Below are 12,832 nucleotides of genomic sequence, written 5' to 3' on the forward strand. Positions count from 1 at the left end.
ATTGCATTAGTGGTCTAACACGCATTGTGCGTGTGATAAATAGTGCAACGCAAGCCAGCATGCAAGTTTTCATTTTAGAATGCAAGTGGGAGGTGTTAATGCAAATTAAGGTGTCCTAATGCATTCCACAAAAGAATAATGCACACTAACGCGGTATTTAATGTCAGAAATAACTACACCTTTTATTTGCGGTATCATGCGAAAAAACTTTTTATCATGCAACCGCAGCTGTTTCTGCAGACGCGTCTATTGCAGCAATTATTGCTGGTGATAAAAAGAGGTATTCTATCACACACACACACCTACCAGGCCCTCTTGGTCCAATTAAAACACCTGTTCTTACCTGGTCTGACTTCCTAAACCCATAATGTTTGTGGCAAGCTTACTTGTTGGGTGATACTGGATGCTTCAGGCGGCTTGCCGCAGACAACAATAAGAGGAACAATAACCACAATAACAAGCAAGAGAAGTTCCAACCCTTCCTAGGGAAGTCTCTGCACCGGAGCCCAAGCCACTGGCTCTGCAGGGAGAGGGTTGTGTGCCATGGAAGCACCTGGCATGCAGGCGGTGGAGGAGACACAGGAAGTGCATCTTTCCTTCACAAGCCTCATTGCTGGGAATGCCAGAGGATTATGTGGTTAGCAGGTATCACCTCAGCTCTCGGGCTATCCTGGAATTATATGACGAAATCAGAGGGGATCTGCATCTGGTCACAGAAAGGTCCCATGCTGTGCCAGGACTCACCAAACTATTGGCCACCCTGCATTTCATGGCAAGGGGCTTCTTCCAAATGACAGTAGGGGTCGTGGGGGGAAGGTCCCAAATCACTTTTTCCCACTGTCTGGACCAGGTCTTATCAGCTCCTTTTGACCGCATGAATTGCTACATAGCATTTCCTCGGGACTTAATATAATTGAAGAGAGGCTTTTATGCCATCGCTTACTTTCCCAGTGTTCTGAACTTCAACGCCCAGACTCGAACGCACCCTGCTGCTTGGCTGCCTGAAGGGGGTGCCACCTCTGCTTCCAGAGAAGTGTCCTCCCTTTCCTCACTCTCGCTCCCACTCCTCTCTCCCCTCCCTTCCTCTCCCCACTCCTTCACCTGTCCTACCAACTCCCTTCCCCTCTGCCCTCTCTGTCTATCCCTAGCCTGTCGTCTTATTCCCAACGGACTTGCCTGCCTATCCCTTCCCCCTCCTGCCTCCTTCTATCCTTTTTCCTCCTCCCTATCTCTACTCCAGTCCCTGTCCATTCTCCTCCTCCTCCTCCTTCCCCTAGTACTCCTGCCCTCATCCTCCCTCCTCCTCTCCTCCCTCCTTCCCCTCCTCTGCTCATGCCTCTCCTCTGCTATCTCCCTCTGCCTCTCACACTCCATCCTCTCCACTCCTGAACACCACCACACCTCGCCACTCCTCTTCCTCCTCACCACCACTCCTCATCTCTTTTCTTCTGCCTCACCACCATGCCCCACCACTCCTCTTCTGTCTCACCTAAACATAAAGACAGACAAACCGGACAAACTAACAAAACCTTTCATGCAACAAATCAAGACAATAGACTAAAGGAAAGGGAAACAGATGAAAAACAAGCCATAAGACACTTCACTCAGAAATCACGAAATACCTCCTACCAACTACCACTAACACACCTACTCTCCTCCCCTCTCTCCAAACTCCTGACACACCCTCAAAGAGGCAGCTGCAGGAAACCAGTATATATAAACTAGAAAAAAAAACGCACCACACACTAATCTATGCACGACGTGTAAAATGACGCGAGACTCACTGACATAATGCACTACGCAATGGCGCAATAACACAATGCGCCACTCATAAATTTGCCTCTATAATGCAGTAGATAGGAACTTTGCTTAACCATGCCCTTTTTTAGCACAGGCACTATTTTGCTATATTTATAGCAATTTGATGAATCCAGCCCTAAGTTAGCCAGATAACTTTCGACCTGCTTCTAATGGTTCTGGCCTCTGTAATAAATATTTTAAAATTATGCAAACAAACTGACCTGCAGACTTTATTTGCCCTACTTTTATCTAGAAATTAAATCCAAGCCTAAACTTGTTCATTCTTTATTTTGGCAATTTAGATTTAGAAAAGTTTCCTTAAATTAATTTATTGCATGCATTTTTTTGTCTACAGCACAAAGTCCTATTGCGTCAGTTTAGCACAGGTGATGAGAGATTGCAGAAGCGGCAACCAATCAGGAGTACTGATGAAAGTAAGGTGGTGCAATCGATACATCTTTCTTTGCCTTTTTAAGCAGCAAGGAAGAATCTTAAGGTGTTTTACATGTACATCAACTCCAAATCAACCTGTTTAATAAACTGATTCAGGGTTCATACTCCTAGAAAGTAGAGAAGGACAGGCCAGTTTGGATTCAACTCAGAAACACTCTGAGTCAGACTAGAGGCAGAGAATCAGATTTGGCTGATTTATATCAGCCCCCATTCCAATGTGACATGGATTTAATTCAAATCACTTTGCCCAGATTTTGAAAAATCTAAGCGATCCCTGACTTCTTTAATAGTTTACATTTTCTGACCAGAAGCAACAAGCCATGCTGATATCAGATGCTCATTTTTCCAGTAAATCCATTCAAGGGAAAGGATTATTTGTACTAAGTGTAAATAAGTTGTGGAATATGTTACTAAATGAAATGGTTCTGGTCTCTATAATAAATATTTAAAAAATGTATTTGGATGAGTTCCTGGAAGTTAATGGTATTAATGGATTTGTGTAAAGATTCCAGTTCATAGATGTCCATCCAGGCATTTGCTTTAATTGCCTTCATAAGTCAGGAAGTTTTATATGCCACAGGGCTTTTTATCTTCTTTGTGGACAAGCAGGAACAAATTCAGCCACACAAGTGGGTGACATCATTTGATGGTGCTAACATGGATGTGCTCTTAAAAGACAAAAACCCCCCAAAACTTTTCTGGAGTTCTCACACAGCCACACCAGGCAAGTGTCCTTGGTCATTTTTCTTCTGCCAGGGAAAAGGATGGATTTTTCTGTTCTATCGGGCATCCATGATTTTTTTTTTTAATAATTTTATTTTTATTGCATTTTCAAATAAACACAAGTATGTCTTGCTCCAGAAAAAGATACTGTATAATATAGATTACCAATCACATATATTAAGCAAAATTAATCAAAATAATAATAATAGTATCTCTACTTATAATAATGAAAAGGGGGAGACCAAGGATTATTTAGAGCAAAATCAGAGGAAATGTCACAAAAAGAAATGCTGTCTAGATATCCACTGCATTAACTTTAAATTGCCGCGTGATCCATGGAAGACAATATCAGGAGTGTGAGTCCAAGAACGCTCTTAACTGAGATGGTTCAAAAAACAAATATTTAGTATTTTGATAAATGAGTAGACATTTGCATGGATACTGCAAACAAAATCTAGCACCACATGATATAGTTTCTGGTTTCATAAATAAAAATTTCTTGCGTCTTTCTTGAGTAATCCTTTTTAGGTCTGGATAGACCCAAATTTTCTGTCCATGAAATAGTTGTGCCTGATTCCGAAAGAAAACATTTAAAACAGAGTTTCTTTCTGATGGAAATGCAAAATTTACTAGTAATGTCCTTCTTGTTTGTATTTCTGTTTCTTGTGAAAGTTCTAAGATATCTGAGATACTTAAAGAAACATCTTGATCACCAGTAAACATACAGAGATGAAGGAAGATAGTAAATCTTTGTTATTGCTGGAACAGCTTCTTTAGGGAATTTAAGGATCTGTGTAAGATAATTATTAAACAAATCCTGAGGTGGGATTAATTTCAAGTAAGGGAAATTCAAGACCCTTAATTTCTGAATTCTCAGCAAGTTTTCGATGTTTTCCAACTTTTTAGAATAAACAATATCTGACTATACCAGATTACTCTGTATTGCTTCACCAGAAGATAATTTTAAATCCATTTCTGTCACTTTAGAATCTAAACATATTATTCAAGATTCCATTCTCGATGACTTAATAGAATCTTTCACAACTTGTGTTAAGGAAATGATAGCTTTTTCCAATGAAGTTAAAGCATTCCATATTGAGTCCAAAGTTATTACCGATGGTTGGGTCAGAGGAGATTGTAAGATCAGACATACCTTGGAGTCACCTTCTCCTTCTTCCATGGGATTCCCATTGCTCTTCACAGACTCCGGAATCTGGAGAACTTCCAAGGGGCCCGTGGAGTCTCATAAACAAGTACTCTCCGAAGACGGCGTCAAAATGGCATCTCTTTTCGGGGCAATAGATTTCTCTTCATTATTTGGATCATTTTTCCAGAATGCTGATAAATCCGTCTGCTGAAATTCAAATGCTGTTGAAGGCAGTGGGGGAATTGTCGGCGCACTGGGGCTCAAGGATATTTCTTCGGCCAAAGTAGCTGGCATTCACTCCCCACCCAGCTCCAAAGCGGCCCCTCTCTCCGGTGTAGATTGTAGTGGAAACGGCTGAGGGGGGATATGATAGAGGTCTTTAAGATCATGAGAGGTCTTGAATGAGTAGATGTGAATCGGTTATTTACACTTTCGAATAATAGAAGGACTAGGGGGCATTCCATGAAGTTAGCAAGTAGCACATTTAAGACTAATCGGAGAAAATTCTTTTTCACTCAATGCACAATAAAGCTCTGGAATTTGTTGCCAGAGGATGTGGTTAGTGCAGTTAGTATAGCTGGGTTCAAAAAAGGTTTGGGTAAGTTCTTGGAGGAGAAGTCCATTAACTGCTTTTAATCAAGTTTACTTAGGGAATAACCACTGCTATTAATTGCATCAGTAGCATGGGATCTTCTTAGTGTTTGGGTAATTGCCAGGTTCTTGTGGCCTGGTTTGGCCTCTGTTGGACATACGATGCTGGGCTTGGTGGACCCTTGGTCTGACCCAGCATGGCAATTTCTTATGTTCTTATGTTCTTAAAGAACAGCTTAATCCGTGGCTGGCGAAAATCAGGTACCGGAGAAGACATTAAGGCTTCTCTTAGCCTTGCCTTTCTTTTTGTATGAGGCATTTTGGTAAATCTTAGAAAAAATTATAGGAGTACCGGAAAGAGCGTCTAAGCATGTACTCTAGACAGCAGCTATCTTGGTCTCCCATAGCCATTGGGCTCCCATGATTTTTTGTTCTTTCCAGGTCATCTATTAATTTTCTTTGTTTTCTTATCAAGTCTCTTAAAATATATTTATATATAAACCTTTGTTATTTTTTGGCATAAAAGAAAGACAATCGTTCAAACTTTGTGCTAAATGCAGTTTTATTTATTTATTTATTTATAGCTTTTTTTTATACCAATGTTCGTTTGCACATCACATTGGTTTTGTCACGCTCCGGGGGATGTGAGCCCTTGGGCCACTGCTAGGTTGATGCAGCCTGCGGCATGTGAACACAGAGCAAGCTCTGGCAGATGGTGACTGAAACTCCACAAGGCAAGATTTCCCCCCCCCCTTAGGTTGAACTCACAGGTTGGCAAGACGTCTCTGGTGGGATGCAAGGAATGAGGAGACAGACAGGACCAAGATGGGCTGGAATTCAGGCAGCATCAAGAACAGGCAAGGGTCAGGGCTGGCAGAGAACTGGCAAAATTGGTGTCCAAGTAGAGATCAAGCAAGGTCAGAAGAGTCTGGGTCAGCAACAGAAGAACAGTCCGAGGAAAGACTGCAAGGCAAGGCAAGGTAGAGAGGCAGGGCAGGGAAGGAGCATGGTTAGAAGAGGCTAGACAAGGCAGGAACACGGCAAAGCATGGCTGGAGAATGCATGAATACGGCAAGGCAAGGCTGGGCAAGGCAGGAACCGTAGCAACACAGCACCGACAGCTAACACAGGAAGACCTGTTGCAATGGCACTGGCTGGTTACAGGGGACTTCCTTAATTACTTAGATAGGATATGATATCATCAGCCAGTGCCCTAAGGGTGCAGGGATGACTATACATGGCCCTTGGATGCAGCACAGAGTGGGATGCTATGCTGCAAGCACTTGGAGGTAAGGGGCATTACAAGTCATAAGATGGGTAGCATGAACCTGCATGACATTTGTGTTAGCTACTTGGGCCCTTCAGGTGATGTAAGTAACTATTGGGCATGTGGAAAGATGTCCCCATGAGCATTAAAATTCAGGGAATTTAAACTGAAGTATGAGGTATCTTTTTTCTGAAAAAAATAAAAAAAGATCTTCAGATAGACTAGTACCTCATAAGAAAAAGAGGTCAGAGTCAACAAAGCACTGAAGTTATGATTCTTCATCTTCTGTTCAGCATTAAAGTAAAGACAAGGAAATGTCCCCATGGGTGCATAAATCTGAGCATTGCATGTTTAAATCAGTGCAGAAACCTTTGCCGCTTAGAAACTCCTATGTCCTCACTGCTGTCCTCAGATTCTTTGGTGCACAAGCTGTTGGCACCATCTATTTTGGCTTTTGCACAGAAGATGTGATTAGAGTTTATACATAAATATATAAAGGACATTAAATCCATTACTCCACAAGATTTACAGTGCATTACAATTTTAGAAAGATTTGCACTCAGCTGGACTCTGTCTCTAATTCTTCCTTATCAAAGGGCGAATAAGCAAAACTTGAATCTCCGAGGGAATTTAAAGGAAAGTCAGTTTCACTTGGACCAAATATTCTAGACATTGATTCAGAATCTGACTATGACTCCTCTTATGAATCATTTATGGATCATTTTGGGTCAGTCATTCACCGATTCGGATTCACCAAGGTTACCTCTGGACCCTTGCCTAGAAAAGCTAAAAGCAGCACACCACCAAGGACTAGGGATGTGCATTCATTTTTATTCATTTTCATTTTTTAGTTCATACTAAAAAAATAAGTGCACACTATTTCAATTTAGTGAACACTACATTGCAATAGTGTGTATTAAATTGAAATAGTACGCACTAATAAACAAAACAAAAATTAAACAAAAACAAATTTGAAAAACAACGGAATAAAAAAATAAAACAAACAACAAAAAAAACATTTTTTTTCTGGCTGCACATCCCTACCTACCAAGGACTTGTGATATCTGGCTTTTATTCAAAAAATGGCAGATTCTATGCCTTTTCAGTTACAAGAATCTGAACCAATGGAAGACTTTGAAGAGTATTAAGATATATAAAAGCACCTAAGCAACATGCTTTTCCAGTTCTTAAAGCCCTTCAGGATCTTCAAACCAAGATGTGACTTACACCTGTCTCTATCTTACTGGTAGCCAGAATAGACCTCAAATATTAAGTTAAAAATTGCCCATGATATGACAAGGTACAGCTGCCTTATTATTCTATAGAGCTAAAAATATCAAAGATTTACTCTAATACTCCACCAAGAAGTGAAGATTCTAGACAATATCAGAAAGTAAATCTTCCAATCTGCCATGCTACAGTGGAAGATCTCTGCTTACCAATTCCAGATGACTCAATATTTATGTAATACTTTACAAAAAATTAAAAACACCTTAGCTCTTCTTCCAGCTGATCTTCAGGATAAATTTATCCCACATCTTCTAAAAGAAGCAGATGAAAATTCAAAACACCTTATAAGATCTGTTTACAAAAGCGTTGATATATCTTGTAGGTCTTCAGCTTTAGCCATAGGCACAGAGAGGCTAGAATGGTTGAAGACATCAGGACCAAGTGAGGATGATAATGACAAAATATCAGATGCTGCACATTTGAGTGGCAATTTATTTGCAGATAAAGTTAAAGAGACTTTACAAACTTTAACTACAGTAATCTCATACCCAATTCTCTTTTCTCAGAGAAGATATCAACCTCAAACATACAAGAAGGTTGATACCTTCTTGTATCATCCTTATTCATAACAAATTCAATGCTTCCAACATCTGCAACCTCAGCAACAACAGTCACCGCAGAACAGATGCTAGAAAGATCTCAGCAAAAATCTATACAGCAGCCATCGCAGAAGTCCACTCCAATTCTTTTCTACAAAAATCCTATTTCCTCTGAAACACTTCCTGTGGGGGATGACTTTAATATTTCCATCATCAATGGTCCCTTATCCCCATGGACTGCTGGATTCTAAACATTCTCAAAGGGTATTGACAAAATGTCCAAGCTCTGCCACCCCTTTCCTCTCATTGTCCACATCAGGTTTACCCTGGAATAACTGCAAATCCTGAAGGATGAGCTAAGTTTACTACTGTCGGCATCTGCGATAGAACTGGTCCAAATCGCAGAAAGAAGAAAAGGTATTTTCTGAGATCAAGAAGTCAGGAGGTCTTTACCCTATCCTAGACTTAAGGAATTTAAACAAATAACTCAAAAGAGAGAAGTTCAAAATGAACTCAATCCTGCCTCATCTGGAAATAGATAATTGACTAACTACCTTACAGGGAGATGCCTCAAGCTGCAGTAGGGCTCTTACATGCCTTAAACCAGTGGTTCTCAACCTTTTTCCCATCGTGACAACCCTCAGACCCCGCTGACATGTGTGACACACTGCTCATTACAATTTACAGCAGAAATAAAAAATAAAGGTCCAGTATTATTTTTATTGTTAAGAATGACACAAGGAAAAGATACATATTCGGGCGGATTTTAAAAGCCCTGCTCGCGTAAATCCTATGCTATTTTGCATAGGCTGCCGGCGCACGCAGAGCCCCGGGACGCGCGTAAGTCCTGGGGTTTTTTGAAGGGGGCGTGTCGGGGCGGGGCCGAATGACGCGGCGTTTCAGGGGCGGGACCGGGGGCGTGGTGCTGGTCCGGGGGCGTGGTCCAGGCCTCCAGACCAGCCCCCAGGTCGGATGACGGCGTGCCAGCAGTCCGCTGGCGTACGTAGATTTACGTCTGCTTCTAGCAGGCGTAAATCTAGGGACAAAGGTAAGGGGGGGGGTTTTAGATAGGGCCGGGGAGGTGGGTTAGGTAGGGGAATGGAGGGGAAGGTGAGGGGAAGGTGAGGGGAGGGCGAAAGAAAGTTCCCTCCGAGGCCGCTCCGATTTCGGAGCGGCCTCGGAGGGAATGGAGGCAGGCTGCGCGGCTCGGCGCGCGCAGGCTGCCCAAAATCGGCAGCCTTGCGCACGCCGATCCAGGATTTTATAAGATACGCGCGGCTATGCGCGTATCTTATAAAATCCAGCGTACTTTTGTTTGCGCCTGCTGCGCGAACAAAAGTACGCGATCGCGCTTTTTTAAAAAATCTACCCCATACTGTCTGAACAGAAATTGCATAAACAGTAAACATCCCACACCAAAACAGCACCAATTTCCAGCACTTAACAGTAACCATCTTACCTAAGAAAAGGCAACACTGAAAATATTACACCAGGCCTTAAGACAATACATCTCCTATTAGGAAAATGGACCAAGTCAGGCTGCTATAGAGCCTTACACAGAAACTACACGCCAGCAGAGAACCTCACCTGAATCACATGTGCTGACCCTCAACTAACAAAGAAGAAACCAAAACGCATAACTAGAAGCATGCAGACAAAAACTGAATTGGAAACCGCAACAAGCCAGAGTCTCTGTATGCAGTGCAACAAAGGAAAAAAAGAAACATCACCCATCCTTATAAAACAAATCAAGAAATATAAATCCGTAGCAGTAAAACCATACTAACAAAAAGAACAGATTATTTCAAAACAGAAGATGAATGGAATATCCAATAATTAAAAACTCATATCAAAAATTTCTAGATACCAATAAAATATTTCAAAATAGCAGACACAAAGACCCAGTAATGAAAAATAATGATACAAAAAATGTTTTGCTCTGCATACCTGGGAACATTTGATATCCAGGTGCCCTGAGATTGTTTTGAATTAGCAGGAGGAGGGATGGTTTGCTTGCAACTTTCTCCTCTCTCTCTCTCTCTCTCTCTCTCTCTCACACTGGCTCTCAATCGCTCACATATACACGTGCTTTTTCTCTCTCACTTATATAGGCTCTTAATTACACATTTACACACATGCTGTCTATCTTTTCAGGCTTACACACACAGGCTTTCAATCACACACATACATGCTGTCTTTTTCTCTCACAAACAGACTCTCATTCACATGCTTACAAACATGCTCGCTCCTTCTCTCATTTACACACAGGCTCTCAATCACATACTCACATGCTCCCTCACCTAAATCAGCTCTCAATCACACACACACATGATCTCTCTTTCTTTCATTTACACACATGCTCTCAATCACATACTCACATGCTCCCTCACCTAAACCAGCTCTCAGTCACACACAGACACACATGCTCTCTCTCTCTCTCATTTACACACAGACTCTCAATCACATACTCACATGCTCCCTCACCTAAACCAGCTCTCAATCACACACATACTCTCTTTCACATGTACAGGTTCTCAATCATTCACATACAAGCTATCTCACACACACACAGGATCTCAAACACACATGCTTGCTCATTCACTCCCTCTCCCCCTCCCCCGAACTAGCGGCAACAGCAGCAGCAGCCTCTTCCACTTCTAACCCTAAAGGCAGCAGCAACCTACTTCATTTTCAGCCCTCACGGAGAAAGGAGTCCCATCGGCTGCGGGGGTTGACGACATTCTTCGTTTTTCTCCGAGCTGCGCTGCTCATTCCTCAGGCTGCGCCTCTCTTCTCTTCTTTGGGCCGACGCTGCCCGCACTAGCATGGTCTCTTCTTCCTGCGCACGCACCCACTGCTCACCACTTCCTCTTCCGGGCCATGGGGGGGGGGGAGGCGGGAAGAAGAGAGCATGCCAGTGACGGTGCTGCTGACTCCAGCTGTCCTGCCGCGTTCCTCTGGCGCTATCAGCATTTTAAGCCCGGGCGGAGTACCTATTTCACATGGGTAGGGGGAGCAGCTGGGTCAGCGGGGGATCGGGAAGTGTGGCGACACATGTGCGTGTTCTTGGCGACACACTGGTGTGTCGCAACATACGGGTTGAGAACCACTGCCTTAAACAACATATATACGGAATATTTAGCATAACCTTACCCAGATTCCGTCCCCTATAACAATGAACTGCTTTGCATATGATTACATGCATGAAAATGCAAAGTATCTCATTAATATGCAATCTAATGATAATAACATAACACTGCCGACTTAGAAAGTTGTCAGCTGTGTTATTAACGATACCTATTTGAAAAACATTAATCTAATGCAAGAGCCTCAGGACCCTTATGCAGGTCCCGAGGCTCCCATGTTAGATTTAAAGGGTCATGCCTTAAAATAAAAAAGTGGCCTGTATGCTGCCTCAAGAGTGTTCACAGAATGCCTAGCAGTAGTGGCTGCCTTTGTGAGGAAACACAATATCTTAGACTTTCCATACTTGGATGACTGGCTAATATTGAGCAAATCCTTAAAGGAAGCAAAGGGAAACATAACCTTTATCATCCATATGCTCCTCTTGCTTGGGTTTGTACTAAATTACAAAAAATCCCATCTTACAACAGCTCATCATTTGGAGTTAACTGGAGAGTACTTGGATATGCAAAGGGGGAATGCCTTCCTGCCTTTTCAAAGGAGAACAAATTAATTCAAATACTTCGTACCCTCCCCAGTCAGATGGCAGTGTCAGCCAAAACCTTGTTGAAAGTATTGGAACACATGGCAGACAGAGTCTTTGTTAGATGTTTTGCATGTCTGCATATGAGGACAACTCAGTGGCATCTGAAACTCCATTGAAATCGGCACTCTCAACCACTATAACATACTGCTCTCCATTCTTCTTTCGTTCCTTGAGATGGTAGCCTCAAATGTCATGTCTGATCAGTTCTTTCATCCTCCACAGTTTCAGAAACCTTGAGCATGAATGCCTCCAATCAAGCATAGGCAGCATACCTCAATTCAATCCCCAATTCCCAGGGGACTTGATCTAAACAAGAATAGAACATTTACATAAATATTTTGGAATTGCAAGCCATCTTCAAGGCTCTCCTACTTTTTGAACCATTTATAAAGGGAATAGTGCTTCAAATTGTCAAATGGACAATGTAGTAATAATGTATTACATTATCAAGCAAGGAGGTACAGGATCGCTAAAACTATATCAAGAAGCAAGCAAAATATGGAACTGGGTAATCTGAAGGAACATACATCTGAATTCTATCCATCTCCCAGGCAAGCAAAATGTCCTGACTGATTTATTGAGTCATCACATTCAACCTCATCCCAGGACCTTACACTTCCTCTTTCACCAGTGGGGAACTCGTCACAAAGCTCTCTTTGCAGCTTCTTTCAGTCACAAATTTTCTCTGTATTGCTCCAAAAAGAATGGATCAAATTTCATAGCATCAGATGCTATGAAATGTATGCGTTAGGTGCAAATCACCTAACGCATACTTTTCTTACAGTATTTCTTATTGCCAAAACAATTTACAAGTTAAGGAGAAACAAAGGGAAAATAATTCTATTAGCTCCCTTCTGACCAAATGCGGTTTCTATGGCTGAAAAGACCTTCTCTAGCCCAACCAATTCATCTCCAAATCTTCCTAGATCTTCTAATGTAACTCAGTGAGATCTTTCTTCACCCCACTTTTTAATCGCTAGCACTCACAGCATGGATATTGAGTGCAGATTAGTATGAGCGATGCCTTTGGCATCAGATGTAAAAGAAGTACTGCTAGTGGCAAGAAGACCATCTACAAGATGCTGCTATACCTGAATGGATGCTGCTATACCTGAATACAAGATGCTGCTATACCTGAAAATCGCTTCAACTACTCAACTTCGATGCTATATCTGTACCTAACTCAACCACTCCAAGTCAGGATTGAAATATAATTATATTAGAGTACATGCAAGTGCTATTGCAGCATAAGGTCTTCTAGTGTCTCGCCTCCCTCTTGTAGCAAAGGTCTT

The 12,832-nt window shown here is 42.0% G+C and overlaps 1 protein-coding gene across 1 annotated transcript in view; it reads left to right on the top strand.

Annotated features, from left to right (window-relative positions):
• RAPGEF4 (Rap guanine nucleotide exchange factor 4) overlaps positions 1 to 12,832 on the top strand; it is a 464,996-nt gene that overhangs the window by 386,758 nt on the left and 65,406 nt on the right. The window contains exon 22 of the mRNA XM_029605798.1: positions 2,156 to 2,234. Within this exon, the coding sequence (XP_029461658.1) occupies positions 2,156 to 2,234 (79 nt within the window). The remainder of the gene's footprint in view (positions 1 to 2,155; positions 2,235 to 12,832) is intronic.

The sequence above is a fragment of the Rhinatrema bivittatum genome, chromosome 6 (genome assembly GCF_901001135.1).
Source record: "Rhinatrema bivittatum chromosome 6, aRhiBiv1.1, whole genome shotgun sequence".
Taxonomy (NCBI): Eukaryota; Metazoa; Chordata; class Amphibia; order Gymnophiona; family Rhinatrematidae; genus Rhinatrema; species Rhinatrema bivittatum.